The sequence below is a fragment of the Mya arenaria genome, chromosome 8 (genome assembly GCF_026914265.1).
Source record: "Mya arenaria isolate MELC-2E11 chromosome 8, ASM2691426v1".
NCBI classification, from domain to species: domain Eukaryota; kingdom Metazoa; phylum Mollusca; class Bivalvia; order Myida; family Myidae; genus Mya; species Mya arenaria.
Genome location: NC_069129.1, coordinates 62,975,445 through 62,999,800, shown reverse-complemented (window position 1 = coordinate 62,999,800; position 24,356 = coordinate 62,975,445). Strand labels below are relative to the sequence as shown.

At 36.7% G+C, this 24,356-nt stretch overlaps 2 protein-coding genes across 2 annotated transcripts; one reads left to right on the top strand and one right to left on the bottom strand.

Moving 5' to 3' along the window:
* Window positions 1-658: 658 nt before the first annotated feature.
* Window positions 659-8,063, bottom strand: LOC128244451 (E3 ubiquitin-protein ligase MIB2-like). Its single transcript, XM_052962454.1, has 6 exons — window positions 8,043-8,063; window positions 7,504-7,606; window positions 6,936-7,015; window positions 6,011-6,189; window positions 1,921-2,141; window positions 659-1,189 (listed from the first exon to the last, which is right to left on the bottom strand). The coding sequence occupies exons 1-6, from the start codon at window positions 8,061-8,063 to the stop codon at window positions 1,149-1,151; spliced, it is 645 nt and encodes a 214-aa protein (XP_052818414.1). The 3' UTR covers window positions 659-1,148.
* A 2,601-nt stretch (window positions 8,064-10,664) lies between these two features.
* On the top strand, window positions 10,665-23,918 carry LOC128244450 (acidic mammalian chitinase-like). Its single transcript, XM_052962453.1, has 16 exons — window positions 10,665-10,960; window positions 11,227-11,425; window positions 12,230-12,482; window positions 12,755-12,858; window positions 13,124-13,247; window positions 13,513-13,698; window positions 14,964-15,086; window positions 15,352-15,601; window positions 16,423-16,592; window positions 19,348-19,431; window positions 19,708-19,811; window positions 20,077-20,200; window positions 20,466-20,651; window positions 21,920-22,042; window positions 22,308-22,557; window positions 23,382-23,918. The coding sequence occupies exons 1-16, from the start codon at window positions 10,897-10,899 to the stop codon at window positions 23,555-23,557; spliced, it is 2,520 nt and encodes an 839-aa protein (XP_052818413.1). The 5' UTR covers window positions 10,665-10,896; the 3' UTR covers window positions 23,558-23,918.
* Window positions 23,919-24,356: the final 438 nt, after the last annotated feature.

Genomic DNA, 24,356 nt, shown 5'->3' with positions numbered 1-24,356 from the left:
CTTGGATTTTTTAGAACTCCAGGGATGCTGTCGGAACATTGTAAGGTGTGATTGGGGCATTTTACGTTTAAGATGCCAATCACCGTTATGACACAACCACTATTTTGGCTCTTAATTACTAGTATTATGTTGACCACGATGAAGGTACATTCCCCCTTTTTTATGAGGGGTGATTCGATATAAAAAGTAACCGAGTTTTCTAAAATTGATCAAGACTAGCTTTTGCTATATATATATAGATGCGTACTGGGCAAATTTGAGGCGTTATGAAAACACCCAAAACGCGCACAATTCATAGCTTTATTCATTTATGACGTTAATAGTTAAAACTGCGAGTATGAATATATATCAAATGGCATTCTCGTTGTTGACACGGCAAAAACACTGATTCTTTTGTTTTCAAACATTTGCCGAGTATTTAAAAACATACATAGAATTATTATTTTTCATTCGTATTTCATAATTGAGTGCAAGCATTTTAATATCACTAATTAACTACCCGATATTTCATCAACACACTCATTCTGATCAGGATTCAGGTGTTCAGATAAAAAACAGCCACTATTGGCCATACAAGGTTTTTCTAAGGTTTGACCTTGCATTTTTACCGAAGCTGACCTTGTGACCTAGTTTTTTTTACTAGAGATGACCCAAATTTGAACTTCATCATGTCACCATTAAGAAAATCATTCTAATCACGTTTTATCCTGGGGTTTTAAATATGTTGACGATCGACGACGGGCACCGGAAGTCTATCGCAATACCTTATATTGAGCTCTTCGTTCTCAGTTGAGCTAAAACTTAATACTCTCGCAATGGTATGCTTTACATGTATGTGCACGTGGAAACCGTGGTATGTTGCTACAACAAATGAAACGCTCCTCGTATATAACGTATTTAGGGTTAATACAATACAATAAGTATGGTGAATATTCAGAAATTACCAGTCAGGTGCCGAAATCAACATGTGACAGTGTTACAATGTATGCAATTATAACAGGTATACACTCATACAGGAGGTTATGTTCATAAACACAGAAAAAAAAAACATTTAAAATATTTCAGTTTGTTGTTGTAGTACTTAAGAGTATAGCTTTATGATACAAGTGTTCATCCGTTCAAAGCTGGTTGAATAAAGCCCACGCCCTTCACAGAATAGTACAGGAATCACTCGACACTGGCTGGTTATCTGAAAAAAGTTAACCCCTTTTATTCCTATAATATACAACAATGAACTGTATAATACCGTTATACAGTGCAGTGGGTTCTGTTTTATATACAACTCCACGAACTTACAAACCTCGTAGAAATGAAATAAGGCATTTGCAAAATCATTCCTCATACAACACGAACTATCCTTGTCCATTAACTTACAAATGTGGGAATATAGATGTGTTAAATGCAAAACCCTATCACTATCAGAAAATATTAACTATGCCATCTAGTCAGGGTGACTTCTCATTCCCTAAATGTAATGTTAGGCTTAAAATAAGGTATTAAGCATTTCCTTCCCACGACCGACTCGAAAACAATCGGCCTGACCCCAATAATTTTATTGCTGCAAGAGGGAGAAGTCTTTTATTTCTATTTTGGATAACTATAATTTTGGAATAAATTAATAACACTATATCCGTAGTTTAGGGAAAAACAATATATACAAAACTATTTATAGACCGACCAACACTTAATCTACCCTGGGTCGTGGTAAAGGAAATATAATAATTATATGTTTTAGTGTAATGTATAGCTCATTATACAATTTTTTCCGTCTATTCCTTTGTTTTATTATCAGCTGTATTAATTCAAATACAATCATCAAATGCAATCATTAAGCTGTTTAATATACCTGTAAATCTTAACCTCAGTCTGTAGTTTCCAATTACCCATTAATACACATATATAACAATTAATGACACTTACTTTTGTCGACCCTCTTCCGAATGTCTTTCTGACAAATGGGGCACTTCTTAAACCGGAAGCAGCATTTCTCACATGACACCTTGTGCTTGCAGGGTTCAAACCTGACTATGGCCTCGAGGGCCGAGCATTTATGACACATCTGTTTTGCAGTGGTGAAGATCTCCTTTTCAACCTTGGCTGTTTTGGGTCTCGTCTGATGCCGTTCTGGTTTTGTGGGTTTGCTAAAAGTTATTTTTTTATTGCAAATATTTGTTGATAATGTTTGCAATCAAAAGACAGTCGTATTTAAACAGTTATCAGTTATAATCGAAACTTTAGATTAAATATAAGTTTTCAGGTTTTACGACAGTCGTACACACAAATACCACGTAGTATAATTACTTTCCTTAATACAGTACATCACTGTCACCATGAACATCACGTGACCATAGATACTATTAGTATTATAAATTATCTTAAATTTTAAATATATGTGCTTGTATTTTAATCTCAGTCTCTTGAAAATAATTGAAATTCTATAAAACTATTGAAACGAAAAGAGAGAAAATAAAATATTAAAAAGAATAAAAGTTTATAAAAAGTTTATATAAGGCCAAAAAGAATTATAATTGTTTGTTAAGGGTAACCTTCCCAAATTTTTAAGGTAGGGTAGGTAGGGATTTTTTTTTGATTTTTTTATAAAAAAATTCAAAATCTGTCGTAAGTTCAGAGTGTTTCCTTGCACATGGCAGTCTGTCCTACATTACTGTCATTGCCTGACTTTGTTTTATCATATAAACAATAATTATGATCGTCCAATTCGCATTTATCCGCCCTTCGTAACTCTCTATTCGCTAACGAATATTTTTTTGCTCAGAAACGGTAGTAGTTAGGGTCGGCGCATTTTTATAGGTAGGGTCGGGTTACCCGAAACAGACATTATTATTTTTTAGGCCTAATCCAACTGTAACGGTGACAGAGATCTAGTTCCTGCTTGACACTTCGTAGGAGATTGCCCTACAGATTGAAAGTCAATCGGTTTTCTGTACGTGAAGGGGAGCAACTACAATCTATGGATGGTGTTAACCTTCCATAACGGACATGATACTACTACTACTACTACTACTACTACTACCTACTGCTACTACTACTACCTACTACTACTACTACTACTACTACTACTACTACTACTACTACTACTACTACTACTACTACTACTACTACTACTACTACTACTACTACTACTACCTACTACTACTACTACCTACTACTACTACTACTACTACTACTACTACTACTACTACTACTACTACTACTACTACTACTACTACTACTACCTACTACTACTACTACCTACTACTACTACTACTACTACTACTACTACTACTACTACTACTACTACTACTACTACTACTACTACTACCTACTACTACTACTAACTACTACTACTACTACTACTACTACTACTACTACTACTACTACTACTACTACTACTACTACTACTACTACTACCTACTGCTACTACTACTACTACTACTACTACTACTACTACTACTACTACTACTACTACTACTTCTACTACTACTACTACTACTACCTACTGCTACTACTACTACTACTACTACTACTACCTACTGCTACTACTACCTACTACTACTACTACCTACTGCTACTACTACCTACTACTACTACTACTGCTACTACTACCTACTACTACCTACTACTACTACTACTACTACCTACTGCTACTACTACTACCTACTACTACTACTACTACCTACTACTACTACTACTACCTACTACTACTACTACTACTACTACTACTACTACTACTACTACCTACTACTACTACTACTACTACTACTACTACTACTACTACTACCTACTACTACTACCTACTGCTACTACTACTACTACTACTACTAATACTACTACTACTACTGCTACTACTACTACTACTACTACTGCTACTACTACTACTACTACTACTACTACTACTACTACTACTACTACTACTACTACTACTACTACGGCTACTACTACTACTACTACTACTGCTACTACTACTACTGCTGCTACTACTACTACTACTACTGCTGCTACTACTACTACTACTACTACTACTACTACTACTACTACTACTACTACTACTACTACTACTACTACTACCTACTACTACTACTACTACTACTACTGCTGCTACTACTACTACTGCTGCTGCTGCTACTACTACTACTACTACTACTACTACTACTACTACTACTACTGCTGCTGCTGCTGCTGCTGCTGCTGCTGCTGCTACTACTACTACTACTACTGCTGCTGCTGCTGCTGCTGCTGCTGCTGCTGCTACTACTGCTGCTGCTGCTGCTGCTGCTACTACTACTACTACTACTACTACTACTACTACTACTACTACTACTACTGCTACTGCTACTGCTACTACTACTACTACTACTACTACTACTACTACTACTACTACTACCTACTACTACCTACTACTACTACTACTACCTACTACTACCTACTACTACTACTACTACTACCTACTACTACCTACTACTACTACCTACTGCTACTACTACTACTACTACTACTACTACTACTACTACTACTACTTCTACTACTACTACTACTACTACTACTACTACTACTACTACTACTACTACTACTACCTACTACTACTACTACTACTACTACTACTACTACTACTACTACTACTACCTACTACTACTACTACTACTACTACTACTACTACTACTACTACTACCTACTACTACTTATTGAACACGACGAGAAGTTGTTTGCTGTAAATTAAGTTTTCACTACTTATTGAACACGACGAGAAGTTGTTTGCTGTAAATTAAGTTTTCACTACTTATTGAACACGACGAGAAGTTGTTTGCTGTAAATTAAGTTTTCACTACTACTACTACTACTACTACTACTACTACCTACTACTACCTACTACTACTACTTCTACTACTACTACTACTACCTACTACTACTACTTATTGAACACGACGAGAAGTTGTTTGCTGTAAATTAAGTTTTCACTACTTATTGAACACGACGAGAAGTTGTTTGCTGTAAATTAAGTTTTCACTACTTATTGAACACGACGAGTAGTTGTTTGCTGTAAATTAAGTTTTCACTACTTATTGAACACGACGAGAAGTTGTTTGCTGTAAATTAAGTTTTCACTACGTATTGAACACGACGAGAAGTTGTTTGCTGTAAATTAAGTTTTCACTACTTATTGAACACGACGAGAAGTTGTTTGCTGTAAATTAAGTTTTCACTACGTATTGAACACGACGAGAAGTTGTTTGCTGTAAATTAAGTTTTCACTACTTATTGAACACGACGAGTAGTTGTTTGCTGTAAATTAAGTTTTCACTACTTATTGAACACGACGAGAAGTTGTTTGCTGTAAATTAAGTTTTCACTACTTATTGAACACGACGAGTAGTTGTTTGCTGTAAATTAAGTTTTCACTACTTATTGAACACGACGAGAAGTTGTTTGCTGTAAATTAAGTTTTCACTACTTATTGAACACGACGAGAAGTTGTTTGCTGTAAATTAAGTTTTCACTACTTATTGAACACGACGAGAAGTTGTTTGCTGTAAATTAAGTTTTCAGTAGACTTGGTAAAGAAATGCTGGAAATACTCCTCCTTGCCGATCTCACAATGGCAAGCACCAATATGAGTAATGGTTACCATGAAAGCAGGTGGCCCTTATACATGTTGTAATATTGGACATTTCATATTTATGTGGTAAATAGCATATGCTTTGTTCAAATAGTTCAAGTAAGTGTAGTATATTCCAGTAGTTGATTCATTATTTATATTTGTATTTTAAGTGTTTAAATATTTGTAGTATTCTACAATATGTTTATTCATATATTTGACAATTTAGATAAGGAAATAAATGTTTAATATATTTCAAGTAATACCATATAAATATTGAAATACGCAATGCAAATATCAAAGTTTAGAACATACCTCGTTTATGAAATTATACCACATAAATATAAGATATTGAATATTGCAACATTTGACTCGCCAAAATATTGGGGTTACGGTCTTTTTACAAATACAACGTACTTTTCAGTGGCATATTTAAGCACGCCCTCCCGAATGTGTGTTATTTGACAGCATGTGATGGGAGTCTGTCCTTTGTTGTTCCTCGCTTCCAGGTTGGCGCCATGTTGGTACAGGAAGTTGGCAATCTTGATCCGCTCCACGTCCTCCGACAGGTTTCGCAAGCCCAGAATGTTTAACAGCTGATTTATGAAAATCGCCATATAAATACGTTTATAATATGTCAGTGTAGTTTGATTGTAGCTTAACGACTTTAAGGTGATATGAAACACTCTCGAGTCCGTTTCCTACAGTCCGTATAAACAATGAATGATTTTTGAGAGGTCATTATAATGTGCCCTTGGTGGGGTATGAATCTATTACCTTTTCGGTGAGAGGCGTGCACAAATACATCTACTGTACTCGCGCCCTCTTTTGAACAGTTATCAGTCATGCTGAAGCTTGGTAAATCAATATTGTATGTCGGTTTCTCTGGCGCAACATCTTGCCAACAAAAGTGACTTATCTTGACGTAAAATAATATAAATGTCTTCACCATCATTTTGAAATAAATCAAGTTTAAACTAAATTGTTCATTTTTTGCATTACAACCTTATTTAAATGTTCCCTAATTTACTTATTTTTCACAGTGTTTTTTAAAATATTCTAAATTAATGGATATTTGATTTAATAGTTTGCTGGTTTGTAATCTAAAAAAAGTTTCTAATATAGTTTTATTTAACATTATCTAAGTATTGGTTTAGCTTATAGACCATTAGTGAAACCGATCACAATGTTAGTATGTGTTATAGCAAGGTTTGTCCCAGGGTTCCAAGCTGATTTTGAAATTAAAAAATAACACATATAAGCTACAATTAGGCCTCAATAAACAAACTGAACACGTGCTCCATTTATATTCAATTAAAGATACACAGATAGTTGTTCTTACCACTTGGTCCGTCCGCCTCCCCATCATGCACATGTGTAAGGCCGTGTCACCGTCCTTGTCCTTCAAGTCAAAGTCAGCTTCTGGAAGTGTTACATAATTCCACATTCAGCCCTGACATTGTCATACAGAACCGTACGTACACCAAGAACTGTGAAAACCCACCGAAACATCGTTGTCCAATCCTTCAGTGCTAGGGAATACACATTGGTTAGTTCTGAACATTGCTTTGTTAACAAATTGAAATTACATGTATATGATAACTACAATGTTCTATGCTTAAATCTAACTGAATTTAATTTATACCAGCCTATTCGAGCTCATATGTGTAGTTTTAAACCTAACATATTATTTAAAACTTTCTCGAGTCGGCTTCCTGGGTCAAACTCACCTGTACTGAGTGTTCATGTTAGAGCACACAAGAACATCCCCGACAAGGGAATGAACGTTTGACCTCCTGGTCGGGAGGGGGGCACTTTACCTCTGTACCATCCCAGCCGTTTTAACTCAATTTTGCCTGATATAAATTAATTATCGGTCTCAAAGATATAATCTGATTTTTATTATTTACCGTACTCCAGCAATAATTTCGTTATGTCGAAATGAGCCTGGGATGCTCCCAACATAAGAGGGGTGGCTTTTTCATTTGTCCTTGCGTTAATATCCACACGACCCTAAATATAAATCCACAAACCGGTTAAGGAACAAGTCACGAACATATTTCTTTAATTCGACAAGACTTATGAGATATTCGTTTGGTAAGTTGTTGACCTGACTGCGGGATGCACGAGTATTGTCCCTTTTACTGAACAAAAAATCAGATTTTGGCAAGCTTGAAATGAAGGGAACGCCAGTCAATAATTATATGATAGAATACATGTATATCATTGTTCATTTAGTTTTGAGTAACAATCTTTTGCAAGAGTAAACAAATATACTGTTACCATATACGTACTGCGTATAAATGACGAGGTTTACCCTCGGGGACAAACTTGCTCCTGTGGGCAACTTTACACGGGCGGAAAATATGTGCATATAAACGCAAATACACATGGGGTAAATTCCCCCTCGAGGACAAACTTTTCCAGGTCTTGGGGTGGGGAAATTTACCCCGTTGGAATGTTTAGTCATATGAACGTTACGATTGATTTGCCTCGGGGGTAGTTCGATTTGGCGGAAGTACGAGTACATGACACATAAAACAAAACAAAAGCAGGAAATTGTTACAAAATCATCGATCCTTAATTTTAATTGTCAGCAGACTGTTTCTACAAAAGACAGTCGCATTTACTTGAGAAGTTATCAACTGTAAACCACTTGGGAAGTTATCAACTGTAAACCATTTGGGAAGTTATCAACTGTAAACCATTTGGGAAGTTATCAACTGTAAACCACTTGGGAAGTTATCAACTGTAAACCACTTGGGAAGTTATCAACTGTAAACCCATGTTTGAGTAGTTGTGATGATTGATTTTAACATGAAAGCCGTGAATACGTGCTGTTTAAAAGTTTCCTGATAGGATGACATTTTCTTTGCAACAACATAATATTGCTGAGTGAATAAGAGTGATAATAAATACAGGTATTGATGTAATACGTTACAATGTAGTAATATTAGCTTCAACTTTTTATATACTGTTCTTTTCAACACAAAATATTGGCATTTTATAAAAAAAATAACACACACGCACAAAAAATCATTTTTCATCATACAGACACAGACGTCCAAAGTTATAACGTGGGTATATATTCCTCCGATGGCAAAGTTGCTCACGTGGGTATATTTGCCTCCGATGGCAAAGTTGCTCACGTGGGTATATTTGCCTCCGATGGCAAAGTTGCTCACGTGGGTATATTTGCCTCCGATGGCATATTTGCCCCATGTGCAAATGCTCGGCGTGTATAAGGCAACATTAATTAGAGGGAAATTTACACGTGCAAGTCTTTATTTATTTATTTATTTATTTTCTTACTGAATATTCTTGCAGTTACGATGGCATATAGAATATATTTCCAACTCGTCCTAATGCACCAGTCAATTGTAACCACGCCCCTCCCAGGTCCGAGGGTATACCGAGGATAGCCAGGGAAATGGGCCGTGTTTTTACCTTTCAGGTGGCCCCGAAGTGCCGGGTGAATGCGGTGGTTTTGTCTTCGCGCAAAATACAGCGGGGAATGGGCCTTACCTAGGGTCCCTTGGGTGCGGGGCCATTTGTCGGGGATTTCACCATCAATTCGTCTCTGCAGGACGGGGATTTTACCCGGCTTTGCTGGACCGAAAGCACAGTCCCCGCTATTCCCCGGACCTGGGGGAGGGCGTGGTTACAATTGACTGGTGCATGAAGACTTGGTCATCAATCATTCGTGGACACGACATGCTTAGTCGTGGGAAGGCGTCGGATCTAACGGTGAACGCGGAACGGCAACGTAATGGAACATGGAGCAACCGATCTGAATCCAGAAAACCTCACTGCTTAATTTTGAAGATCCGAGCCCTTCATTTATTCCGTCGTTTTAATTGAGCCTTTATATATATATATATCCATCCTAAAGCAAAATTATAATTACTGTTCATCATTATACAACAACATAGTGGTTAATAGCCGGGAACAATTTGTCCCACATATGGGATGTTCTAAACCGAGCCTAGTAAACAATGCTGTTTTGCACTGATTGATACGAGGTTAGTCATACACTCTATCTTACTTCTAATTTTAAAAGTACAAACATCTTCATGGGATAGATACAGCTGAATGTCGATAGCTGGGACATGTATATCCTGTAACACTGCACCGTGGACGGATGCGGTTTAGTCTCAAGGAGTCAATCATGGGTATAACTATACAGGGAATCGCCGTAACTGGACGTACCTAGTACATGGCACGTAAAAAAGTAATCGGAAATTATTTAAAAACCTACGACTAATACGTTCATGACAGTAGGTCTGTTGTAAGCCACATCCAGACTTTAAAATAATAATACTTGGAATAACAATTAAAAAGAAAACTTAATTTGCCAAGCCTAATGTTTTAATGTCTTGTTATAACAGCTCTTTTCATTGGTTCTTCATTTGATAATACGCACATGATCGCACTTATGTAATTGCATGTCGCTTTCATTTGTTCGCGCTATTTAGAATTCATAACAAGTTAAAACCAAAACCGATTAAGTATTATACTCGTAATGGTATAGAACCGACAAGTAAACAAACAACATGCACCACATATATATTAACACCATAAATTTTATACAAGGGCGTAGCCAGACCAAAATTGATGTTCTAGTGTTTTTCGGGGACATGCTCCTGTGCTGTTTATGTACTATATACGCCCACTCCCGCCCCCACAACAACAACAACAACAAAAACACCACCGACAACAACAACAACAGAACATCAACAACATAAAACATACACACACAAAGGCTAATTCCTTTACCCCAAACCTAGTTTTGAATAGTTTTTTTTAACTTTTTAAAATACCATTTATGGAAATCATGTGAATGCCCGTGCCCACAGTGTACACATGGAGCTACGCCAGTGAAAAAATGTAAATTGTAAATCGAAATAAACCATCTCGTTGGTGGATGAAGTTGAGTGACATTCATGAGGCCTATTTTCTTGACATAATTAATAACCTTCAAAGCTTCGCGACGCAAGTATGAGTTTGAACCTGCGCAGAGGACGTATCAATTAATTACTAGTAAATTATATTGACGATTTAGATGATGAATCATAAGTTATCAAAACGGAAACAGGAAGAGTATATAACAGGATGGGACGGCCAGAAGACAGTCAACACTGCATGAACCGCCTGTCGATATAATATCATAAAATACAGCTTAAACTGGCAGTGAAACTAAGTTTTCATAAATGAGATAATTGAAAAATCACGAAACATTGTTCATCAGTACTTAAATTGTGTTTGCTTTTTCTTTTCTTATTAACAGAACTGTCGCCAGGACAATGATAAACAAAATATGGATGACAACCGCTGTCACTCTGCTGATGGTATGCTGTCAATCTGAAGGTAGATAATTTAATAGTAATTATTATTATTATTATTATTATTATTATTATTATTATTATTATTATTATTGTTAATATTGTTAATATTGTTATTATTGTTATTATTATTATTATTATTATTATTATTATTATTATTATTATTATTATATTATTATTATTATTATTATTATTATTATTATTATTATTATTATTATTATTATTTATTATTATTATTATTATTATTATTATTATTATTATTAACATGTAAATCTTAATTCATATTATCAGGAACCCATGACGAAACTGCCCCTGCACATGGCACGTACAAGCGCGTCTGTTACTATACTAACTGGTCACAGTACCGGTCGCCCCCAGGACGCTTCACCCCAGATGATATCGACCCACGACTCTGCACCCACATCATATTTGCGTTTGCCAAGGTCGTGAACAGCGAGATACACACTATTGAGTGGAATGATATACAAATGTGAGTAAAATTTCGAGGATGAACTTAAAAAGAAAGAAATCATACAGTTTAGTTTTACGTCATAGTATTTCTTGTTGTTTTAAATGTGTGTTTTTTGTTTAATTATTAGACTTTTGAATGGGATTTTTTTTCCTTTTTGGATTACGTTTCAAATAAAAAGAAATGGTGAGATGAACTCAGCCGTTTTCAGTAACTTCATGTGAAAATCCAGAAAGCTTGAAGCCTTAAAATTTCTCCATAACCTTAACTGATGTATAGTACTATATATTTGAACTGGAACGAAATTGCATATTATTGAAAATGCATAAACATACATAAATATTATACGCACACACCCAAAGACTGCGTGAAAGTGTGAAAGTTGTTAAAATGGGAAGTCATAATGGTGTTTTAAGAAAATGAAATATTATTGCAAGAGGTGGAATGATTTCTGAGATACAACATGGTCTATCATGTTTTTTTCATTAACCGTACTATAACCAAATTAAATTAAGTGACATGTATGTATAATTGACCTTCATGGGGTGTTTTTACATAATGTTTGTCACTTGCGAACTAGTGGGGTGGGGGTGCACCCGGCGCCATCCCGAACCTTTAATAAACAAGTATGCACTGCACCATTTTAGAATAAAGGAAATATTCGGAAAAGGTCGGGGCGGGCTGCCCCGACCCCAATGGCCATGTTAAGAGCCGATATTTGAGTTCCTTGGGAAAAGGGGAGGCTCTATTTGTTCACATACAGTTTACCACCTTTTAAGTCCATGTCCTTTATCCGCCCTGATAGTAATATTCTTCATTTTACAGGTTTGAAAAGCTCAACGCTTTGAAAAATCGAAATCCGGGTTTAAAAACGCTTATTGCAGTGGGTGGATGGAATGCTGCAAGTAATGAGTTCACGAAAATGGTGTCATCAGTGGCGTTTAGGCAGAAGTTTGTTCTATCAGCGTCGGCCTTCATCAGTCGCTATGGTTTCGACGGCCTCGATCTGGATTGGGAATACCCCGGACAGAGAGGAGGAAAGCCCTCCGACAAACGAAACCTTGTAAAGCTTCTTCAGGTGTGTGTGTGTATGCGTAATGGTGACCACCTTTTGCATTGAAACGATAAGATTTTTAGTTTCAGACTACACTTAAATATCATAAGTGCCTTTTAAATTGTCTACCAAGGAAATAAACTCTATCACGGCAATAAGAGCTCGAAATAAAAATTAAAATATGTATCATTGATACCTCGAGTTCTGCATTACACTTTTTAGCACTTTAACATTGCCTAGTTTTTTTGTATTATACTACTAGTATCACAAAATTAATGTTGGTTGTTCCATGACAGCATCTGCACCGCGCGTTCACGCCGAAGCATTATCTCCTGACGGCGGCCGTTCCGGCGGGCAAGAAGAACGTTGACGTCGGCTATGACGTACCCCAGCTTGCCAAGTAAGTTTTTGGGACAATACACACATTGATATTGCAGTGTAATGGATAGCTCATATGAAAAGGATAAATTTGTGAATTGGAAGATCAGTTACGTTCTCGGTTTCCCCCGAGACCCTATGATCAGCCTTGACCCCCTCCCAGGGAGAGAGAAGTACACAGCTAAGACATTCCCTCGATGAAAAACTAATAAGACTAAAGGCTATGACCATTGTATTAAAATACGAAAACATAATTCAGTTGTATATGTCAATTGTTTCTCTTCCAGGTATCTAGACTTTATCAATGTAATGACCTACGACCTTCACGGTGGCTGGGAGCGGCAGACGGGCCTCAACTCGCCCCTGTACCCGCGGACGGGGGAAACTGGCGCCGAGCGGGAGCTTAATATGGTACGTCAGGCAGCATAACGGGATTGCAAGCAGGATTTTAAAAATCGGGCGGTAGAATCTGTGACATACACGCCATAAACCCTATTCATTAGTAAACAGCCTAGCTATTGCTCTGTTTTGGTACAAAATGTACACATTATTTCAGACGTTAGCTTTCGACTATACTGAATTAAACGTTGCATAAGACGACATCTCATGCTGCATTACATGTTATGCATTACACTTTTTAGTTTTTATTGATTTATTAATTAATGATCTGTTACAGCAATGGGCGGCAAATTACTGGGTAACCAAGGGAGCGCCCCGCCACAAACTGGTGATTGGCCTGGCTCTGTACGGACGCTCCTTCGCGCTGACGTCCCCCGCACGGACGGACGTCGGCGCACCAGCCACCGGCCCCGGACCCAAGGGCAGATACACTGGAGAGGCAGGATTCCTCGCGTACTATGAGGTATGATAACTAGCTTATTTTAATCACCTTTGACGGTTAGGCACTCTGTCGATAATTGAACGGGGTTTCCTTCATTTATTTTCTGACGAAAAACATAACGTATTATCACTGACGGATTTATATTTAATACGTAGACCATTGAATAACTTGGATATCTTCAGTTTTGCATCAGTTTGTTAATGCATGGTATACTAGTAAGGCCTCAAAAATGTTTGGTTAGGGTAACATCCTTCGCCAAATTAGGTAGGGTAGGTAGGCTTTATTTATTAGGCTTATATAAGAATGTCATTTTCATCAATGCGGAATGGTGTTAAAGTTATCTTCTGTATAAGCATTTAAGGTTTCAAACTACATATTTAATTATTTTTCTTTACATTATTTTTTAACATTTTTTTTTCAAACTGACAATAAAAACCGTAGGGTCGGGGCCTATTTCGTAGGTAGGGTGGGGCTACCCGAACCAAATGTATTTTTAGGCCTAACAGTCAGTTCCTTCTATAGTGTTAGTTGCTGGCTGTTACTAGAACATCCAGTTGCACTGATTTACGATCATCGACGTGATTCAATGTCATAAAAACCTGAATGATGGATGCGTCCAACTAACATATGGTCTGGTTTTTTTTGGCAGGTGTACTTCATGTCTACATGCAATCTATCTTTCCAAATCATTTTACTTCGATCAATAAATGCATTTGTTCACTAAATATACCGGCTAATTTTCGTCATTCCATTATAAAATCTAGTTAAGTAAAGTAGGGCAATCTGTACAACTCGTAGTTTAAGATGTATACAAAGTTCACACAGTTTATGACTTGTATCGAAAAGCCTGTTTAAATAGCGTTTATAAATTACGTAGCTGTATACGTACGCGTCGAAGTAATGTCGTTGTATCTGATAAAACAAATAACATTTACGTGGTCAAGTCTAACGTTCCATTAAAAAATCGTTATGCTTTAAAAGGGAGCAGCATATTTCTATTAGAAGGGTTCGGGTTCTCGAATGGACTTAGACCATATAGAAACTAGACCAAGGTGGTAATGTAAGTGAACATTCCGGGCATTTGGCGTGTACGGATAATAAGCGCAAACGTTCGGGCGTAAAGTAGGTAGGCCGCACAAAGACCTCACATGACGTACACTGACGCGTCATACGACTCACACATGTTTGTTTCTTCTGTTGGTGGTTTCGCATGTCTCATTAAATATTTAGCTTTGACACAATTAAAGATTGAATTTGACTTGTAATCTAGTGTGTTTTTATGTCAGATCTGCGCGATGCAGGAAAGTGGGAAGGGGCGGACGATCTGGCAAGCGGAACAACACACGCCGTATTACGTTAACGGAAACCTCTGGGTCGGCTTTGACAACAAACGCAGCATCACGGAAAAGGTATTAACTTTGATAATGAATCAGTAACTCGCATAACTGGTCTTACACACTTACTAAAAAGGCAAAATTTATCCATATTATGGTTTCTGCACTCAGCGATTTATAACTTCATTGTATGCGATCTTAAACTGTTACAAACAACCTCCGTTTTAAACCATACCCATAATTAATGCCATTTTTACATTAGAGCAGTGACTGTTTGCTAGTATGGTCGAAGTCACTAACTATTGTACACACATTAATTCATGATTTTGATCAATCCCAGGTGAAATGGTTAATGGATAACAAGTTCGGTGGTGCGATGGTCTGGTCCCTTGACCTGGACGACTTCCGGCGCACGTGCCGCACCTCTACCGAACGTTACCCGCTTCTCTCCACCGTCAACCGCCTCCTTGCTTCCGGTCAGCAGCCAACGACACCAGACAGACGGATTGAAACAACGACGTCACGACAGAAAAACCATACTGTCGTCACCACAACTTCGTCATCGACCACTACGATCCACTCCAAAACAGGTGGGTAATGGTAAAAAATGAGAATTTACTATCGAGCTTCAAAATTTATAACATGAACATGATCGATTTGTTTTAACTTTATAATGCTATGAATGCTGTTTACTCTTCAATGGCGTTTGGAATTCGACCCACAAATCAAATAAGCTAGTTGTCTGATAGCTTTGTTAACCACAATGTTTCAGTTTTTATGGTGAACCCATGTTAATTCAAAATGACCCTTTAATCCTAATCTATATCGAAGGTTTTGACTTGTTGATTACTAATATGGAAATAACGTGCCTGAAACTAAATTGTAAATAAAAGATAGTGCAGTTTGTGTGTGTGTGCTCTTTTTCGAACTGAAATAGGATCTGAAATAACATATATGCAATGTGTTGTTTTTTTCAAGGCCAAAAACGGCTTGTTTGTTATAATACTTTCTGTCTATTTAACATTTTCTTTCTATTGAAGGGGCTTTATTTGTAGAAAAACAAAACAAACTAAGTTTCTGTTGGCTTTGAAGATGGCAAAAATATGGAGTGTTAATGTCCTGTTTCAGATGAAATAAAGAGAAAATTGTTAACTGTATTAACTTTATGTGTAATGTATTCTGAGTCACTTTATTTACATACAAGTCACAAGCAAGCAAACCAATGCATTTGGGTGAGCAGGCATAAACATTTAACATAATTGTTCATCGAGTTGCAGAAGACGTATGTGAAAAGCTAATAACACGTGCTTCACAGATTATTCGGAAATGGGCTGTGTAATGTTGAAGTATTCTTCTACAATACCATAAGAACATAATAAAAAAAACTTCTGTTTTCTCTTTTAATATTTAGAGTTCACCTGTACGGGAAAGACTGATGGGTATTACGCGGACCCAAGCAGCTGTAAGCGTTTTTACCGGTGCATCTTCCAGCGGAAGTACGAGTTCTCGTGCCCGGGTACGCTGGTCTTCAATCCAAACGCAGGCTTCTGTGATTGGCCAAGGAATTACCCGTGCAAACACTAATAAAAGAAATCCAGTGAAACAGTACTGTACAGTGACTGCCTGTCTCTGCCCAAATATATCTTATACCAAAGACGTTTACAAGCGCAATTTTGGAACTTGCACCGATAAGAGGTCTTTCGTTTAAGGTGGTTATGTAAAACCACAAAAAATAACGAGGCAAATATTGCGCAATTCCAAAACTCGTTCATTGCTTGTACATTATATTATTGTTTTCGCCAGTTATCCCCCAGGGTCTGTAGCCATTAGTTACATTCTTATTTTTCCATTCGGTCATTTCTTTACAAATCTAGTCCAGAATTTTACTTGTTAATTTCTAAACCATGTCATACTCTGTTTTCTACTGTTGCTTTACTACATGAAATTATTTATTTTTTATACATGTCTTTTTTGTAATTTTATGTTTACATGTATTTCAATAAATATTTTGCTACTATGACACTCTCTTATTTGTTGTGTTGTAATGAAAACGGGACAGGGTTTTATCACATTTAATTCTTCATACAAAAAGACAACAAAGTTCATAAAATATACAAAAATCAACAAAGTCAGTGTTAAAAGCCCATTCACAGAGCCCGCAATATAGCCCATGTTAATCTCATACTTAAAGAGGCTGATTATTATGGCCACCTTTTTTAATTAACCAGGTATACTATCCATTTCGAAACATATTACATATACTTTATAGGTCAATATGCCAGTCTATTTGATTTTTCAAGTAAACCTTTGATCTAGTTTTTGAAACCCACTTCATTTTAAATCTGCATTCTCACAGATTTAACATTTTGAAAACATTTTTATTTTTTGTTTTGGAACTAGCTAATTTTTGCGAAAATCCATGGAAGCCAGTTATATAAAGCTGCTGACAAAAAAAAACAAAAACAGATGGCAGATTTCTATATTTAAGTTCCAAAAAGGATGTTTTATGCATTTTTCTTAAACCGTCAGTAACATAAATTTTCAAACGGAAATATAAAAAACCAAAAATCTGATTTTTTGTCAGCAATCTTAAATCATTGGTTTGCAGAAATGTATGGAAAAATTAGCCCTTTCCAAGACATTTCTTTTTATATAAAAATGGTATATCTGTGAGAGTGAAGCTTTAAACTTATGTTCTTGATCTAATAGTTTGTGTTTAAGATATAAGTCATAAGATGGCCCCATTATTCAATGTTACGAACTTCAGATGATCATCAGATAACCACTGACGTACCTCCAGATGTGACCTAATTGGTGTCATTAAAGATTAATCATCCTAGCACTTATGAGCCGTTACTCGATTAATAATCTAAAATCATCTTACATCAACCCAAAAACGTAACAAGAAACACTTATAAAACAGGAAACCAGCAATAATTCATTCTTAACCACCAATAAAATAAAAACATGAAATTAAAGGTCAGTGACCTTTAACTGAGGCTCATAGAATTACCAGCTGGTAAAAGCACAGACCTATAGACCTGGGGCGGTATTCATAAAACGTCTTAAGTCCTTTCATAACTTAAGTCACTTTCCTAATTTTATTATCTCAAGTCATATGAAATAAAATGTAAAGAATTTCCGAAATTATTTCTTTTGACCTTATTGAAAAACATCCTTTATTGTTAAAAACACTTATACATTTCTTTTCATTTGACTTCGAAAATTTTAAAAAATCAACTTAAGATAGGAAATGATTTAAGAAATTTTATAAATATAGCCCAGGCTAACAGGCCCATGGTAATAGTTAGAGATATATATAACTAGGACAAAATACTGTTAAAAATGGATCACTTTGACATTCGTTGAAAATAGCCAAAGCTTAATATCAAAAACTATTTACTTAAAAAAACACACATCATTATTTGTTTTGTTCATGTAAACGTTACTGTATAAGTAAATAAGTCCACATTTCAAAACACTGTTTGCTTGTGGTAATGGAAGGGTTTATGTTTATTTCAATAACATTGTAATCAATCCTCTTACAATTTTTAATCCACTAGCTGTCACAATTTTTTTTGGGAATTTCAAATAAAAAATGAGGCATGCATCATCCCCTTAAATAGTTGTTTGTCAAATTCACAGTTCTTGAGTTTGACATCATGTTTAAACAAAAACAAAAATGTATGTTGCTTCTGACATAACATCTTAATGCACCAGTCAATTGTAACCACGCCCCCCCAGAAAATCCCGGGTTAAAGCCTCGCCCTGTGGGGACAAACTGCTGGAAAAATCCCCGACAAATGCCCCCGCACCTGGGAATACCTAGGTAAGGCCCATTCCCCAATATATTTGGAGTGAAAACAAGCCACCGCATTCAGCTGGCACTGCGGGGTGAATGACAGGTAAAAACACTGCCAATTTCCCCCGCTATCCCCAGTATACGAGGGGCGGTGGTTACAATTGACTGGTGCATACCATGTGAACTTGTGCTGACTTTCAATAAACCATAATATTTTTCAATTCAATATATTAAATAGTTTGACAGTCAGAGAATTGTTATGTGATAGATGAAATTATTTTATAAGAAATTCAATGTTTGGAATGACCTGTGCTCATATGATAACGGTAAAATAAGTACAGTATGAGATTTGCATTGCTGGTAATTTAATACTGATATGCAAGTTTTGTTGAATAACAGTCTGTTAATATAAAAACAAACAGTATTTACACATGTATCAACATCTATGGTAGAAAACTTCAAAATCTTAAAGACATTTACAGTAAATACTAGAGAAAAATATACGTTTAACAATGTTTTAAAAATTGACGTCACAATGATCGTGATCTGGATTGGGAATACCCCGGACAGAGAGGAGGAAAGCCCTCCGACAAACGAAACCTTGTAAAGCTTCTTCAGGTGTGTGTGTATGCGTAATGGTGACCACCTTTTGCATTGAAACGATAAGATTTTTAGTTTCAGACTACACTTAAATATCATAAGTGCCTTTTAAATTGTCTACCAAGGAAATAAACTCTATCACGGCAATAAGAGCTCGAAATAAAAATAAAAATTAAAATATGTATCATTGATACCTCGAGTTCTGCATTACACTTTTTAGCACTTTAACATTGCCTAGTTTTTTTGTATTATACTACTAGTATCACAAAATTAATGTTGGTTGTTCCATGACAGCATCTGCACCGCGCGTTCACGCCGAAGCATTATCTCCTGACGGCGGCCGTTCCGGCGGGCAAGAAGAACGTTGACGTCGGCTATGACGTACCCCAGCTTGCCAAGTAAGTTTTTGGGACAATACACACATTGATATTGCAGTGTAATGGATGGCTCATATGAAAAGGATAAATTTGTGAATTGGAAGATCAGTTACGTTCTCGGTTTCCCCCGAGACCCTATGATCAGCCTTGACCCCCTCCCAGGGAGAGAGAAGTACACAGCTAAGACATTCCCTCGATGAAAAACTAATAAGACTAAAGGCTATGACCATTGTATTAAAATACGAAAACATAATTCAGTTGTATATGTCAATTGTTTCTCTTCCAGGTATCTAGACTTTATCAATGTAATGACCTACGACCTTCACGGTGGCTGGGAGCGGCAGACGGGCCTCAACTCGCCCCTGTACCCGCGGACGGGGGAAACTGGCGCCGAGCGGGAGCTTAATATGGTACGTCAGGCAGCATAACGGGATTGCAAGCAGGGTTTTAAAAATCGGGCGGTAGAATCTGTGACATACACGCCATAAACCCTATTCATTAGTAAACAGCCTAGCTATTGCTCTGTTTTGGTACAAAATGTACACATTATTTCAGACGTTAGCTTTCGACTATACTGAATTAAACGTTGCATAAGACGACATCTCATGCTGCATTACATGTTATGCATTACACTTTTTAGTTTTTATTGATTTATTTATTAATGATCTGTTACAGCAATGGGCGGCAAATTACTGGGTAACCAAGGGAGCGCCCCGCCACAAACTGGTGATTGGCCTGGCTCTGTACGGACGCTCCTTCGCGCTGACGTCCCCCGCACGGACGGAAGTCGGCGCACCAGCCACCGGCCCCGGACCCAAGGGCAGATACACTGGAGAGGCAGGATTCCTCGCGTACTATGAGGTATGATAACTAGCTTATTTTAATCACCTTTGACGGTTAGGCACTCTGTCGATAATTGAACGGGGTTTCCTTCATTTATTTTCTGACGAAAAACATAACGTATTATCACTGACGGATTTATATTTAATACGTAGACCATTGAATAACTTGGATATCTTCAGTTTTGCATCAGTTTGTTAATGCATGGTATATACTAGTAAGGCCTCAAAAATGTTTGGTTAGGGTAACATCCTTCGCCAAATTAGGTAGGGTAGGTAGGCTTTATTTATTAGGCTTATATAAGAATATCATTTTCATTAATGCGGAATGGTGTTAAAGTTATCTTCTGTATAAGCATTTAAGGTTTCAAACTACATATTTAATTATTTTTCTTTACATTATTTTTTAACATTTTTTTTTCAAACTGACAATAAAAACCGTAGGGTCGGGGCCTATTTCGTAGGTAGGGTGGGGCTACCCCAACCAAATGTATTTTTAGGCCTAACAGTCAGTTCCTTCTATAGTGTTAGTTGCTGGCTGTTACTAGAACATCCAGTTGCACTGATTTACGATCATCGACGTGATTCAATGTCATAAAAACCTGAATGATGGATGCGTCCAACTAACATATGGTCTGGGTTTTTTTGGCAGGTGTACTTCATGTCTACATGCAATCTATCTTTCCAAATCATTTTACTTCGATCAATAAATGCATTTGTTCACTAAATATACCGGCTAATTTTCGTCATTCCATTACAAAATCTAGTTAAGTAAAGTAGGGCAATCTGTACAACTCGTAGTTTAAGATGTATACAAAGTTCACACAGTTTATGACTTGTATCGAAAAGCCTGTTTAAATAGCGTTTATAAATTACGTAGCTGTATACGTACGCGTCGAAGTAATGTCGTTGTATCTGATAAAACAAATAACATTTACGTGGTCAAGTCTAACGTTCCATTAAAAAATCGTTATGCTTTAAAAGGGAGCAACATATTTCTATTAGAAGGGTTCGGGTTCTCGAATGGACTTAGACCATATAGAAACTAGACCAAGGTGGTAATGTAAGTGAACATTCCGGGCATTTGGCGTGTACGGATAATAAGCGCAAACGTTCGGGCGTAAAGTAGGTAGGCCGCACAAAGACCTCACATGACGTACACTGACGCGTCATACGACTCACACATGTTTGTTTCTTCTGTTGGTGGTTTCGCATGTCTCATTAAATATTTAGCTTTGACTCAAATAAAGATTGAATTTGACTTGTAATCTAGTGTGTTTTTTATGTCAGATCTGCGCGATGCAGGAAAGTGGGAAGGGGCGGACGATCTGGCAAGCGGAACAACACACGCCGTATTACGTTAACGGAAACCTCTGGGTCGGCTTTGACAACAAACGCAGCATCACGGAAAAGGTATTAACTTTGATAATGAATCAGTAACTCGCATAATTGGTCTTACACACTTACTAAAAAGGCAAAATTTATCCATATTATGGTTTCTGCACTCAGCGATTTATAACTTCATTGTATGCGATCTTAAACTGTTACAAACAACCTCCGTTTTAAACCATACCCATAATTAATGCCATTTTTACATTAGAGCAGTGACTGTTTGCTAGTATGGTCGAAGTCACTAACTATTGTACACACATTAATTCATGATTTTGATCAATCCCAGGTGAAATGGTTAATGGATAACAAGTTCGGTGGTGCGATGGTCTGGTCCCTTGACCTGGACGACTTCCGGCGCACGTGCCGCACCTCTATCGAACGTTACCCGCTTCTCTCCACTGTCAACCGCCTCCTTGCTTCCGGTCAGCAGCCAACGACGCCAGACAGACGGATTGAAACAACGACGTCACGACAGAAAAACCATACTGTCGTCACCACAACTTCGTCATCGACCACTACGATCCACTCCAAAACAGGTGGGTAATGGTAAAAAATGAGAATTTACTATCGAGCTTCAAAATTTATAACATGAACATGATCGATTTGTTTTAACTTTATAATGTTATGAATGCTGTTTACTCTTCAATGGCGTTTGGAATTCGACCCACAAATCAAATAAGCTAGTTGTCTGATAGCTTTGTTAACCACAATGTTTCAGTTTTTACGGTGAACCCATGTTAATTCAAAATGACCCTTTAATCCTAATCTATATCGAAGGTTTTGACTTGTTGATTACTAATATGGAAATAACGTGCCTGAAACTACATTGTAAATAAAAGATAGTGCAGTTTGTGTGTGTGTGTGCTCTTTTTCGAACTGAAATAGGATCTGAAATAACATATATGCAATGTGTTGTTTTTTTCAAGGCCAAAAACGGCTTGTTTGTTATAATACTTTCTGTCTATTTAACATTTTCTTTCTATTGAAGGGGCTTTATTTGTAGAAAAACAAAACAAACTAAGTTTCTGTTGGCTTTGAAGATGGCAAAAATATGGAGTGTTAATGTCCTGTTTCAGATGAAATAAAGAGAAAATTGTTAACTGTATTAACTTTATGTGTAATGTATTCTGAGTCACTTTATTTACATACAAGTCACAAGCAAGCAAACCAATGCATTTGGGTGAGCAGGCATAAACATTTAACATAATTGTTTATCGAGTTGCAGAAGAACGTATGTGAAAAGCTAATAACACGTGCTTCACAGATTATTCGGAAATGGGCTGTGTAATGTTGAAGTATTCTTCTACAATACCATAAGAACATAATAAAATAAACTTCTGTTTTATCTTTTAATATTTAGAGTTCACCTGTACGGGAAAGACTGATGGGTATTACGCGGACCCAAGCAGCTGTAAGCGTTTTTACCGGTGCATCTTCCAGCGGAAGTACGAGTTCTCGTGCCCGGGTACGCTGGTCTTCAATCCAAACGCAGGCTTCTGTGATTGGCCAAGGAATTACCCGTGCAAACACTTATAAAAGAAATCCAGTGAAACAGTACTGTACAGTGACTGCCTGTCTCTGCCCAAATATATCTTATACCAAAGACGTTTACAAGCGCAACTTTGGAACTTGCACCGATAAGAGGTCTTTCGTTTAAGGTGGTTATGTAAAACCACAAAAAATAACGAGGCAAATATTGCGCAATTCCAAAACTCGTTCATTGCTTGTACATTATATTATTGTATTCGCCAGTTATCCCCCAGGGTCTGTAGCCATTAGTTACATTCTTATTTTTACATTCGGTCAATTCTTTACAAGTCTAGTCCAGAATTTTACTTGTTAATTTCTAAACCATGTCACACTCTGTGTTCTACTGTTGCTTTACTACATGAAATTATTTATTTTTTATACATGTCTTTTTTGTAATTTTATGTTTACATGTATTTCAATAAATATTTTGCTACTATGACACTCTCTTATTTGTTGTGTTGTAATGAAAACGGGACAGGGTTTTATCACATTTAATTCTTCATACAAAAAGACAACAAAGTTCATAAAATATACAAAAATCAACAAAGTCAGTGTTAAAAGCCCATTCACAGAGCCCGCAATATAGCCCATGTTAATCTCATACTTAAAGAGGCTGATTATTATGGCCACCTTTTTTAATTAACCAGGTATACTATCCATTTCGAAAAATATTACATATACTTTATAGGTCAATATGCCAGTCTATTTGATTTTTCAAGTAAACCTTTGATCTAGTTTGTGAAACCCACTTCATTTTAAAGCTGCATTCTCACAGATTTAACATTTTGAAAACATTTTTATTTTT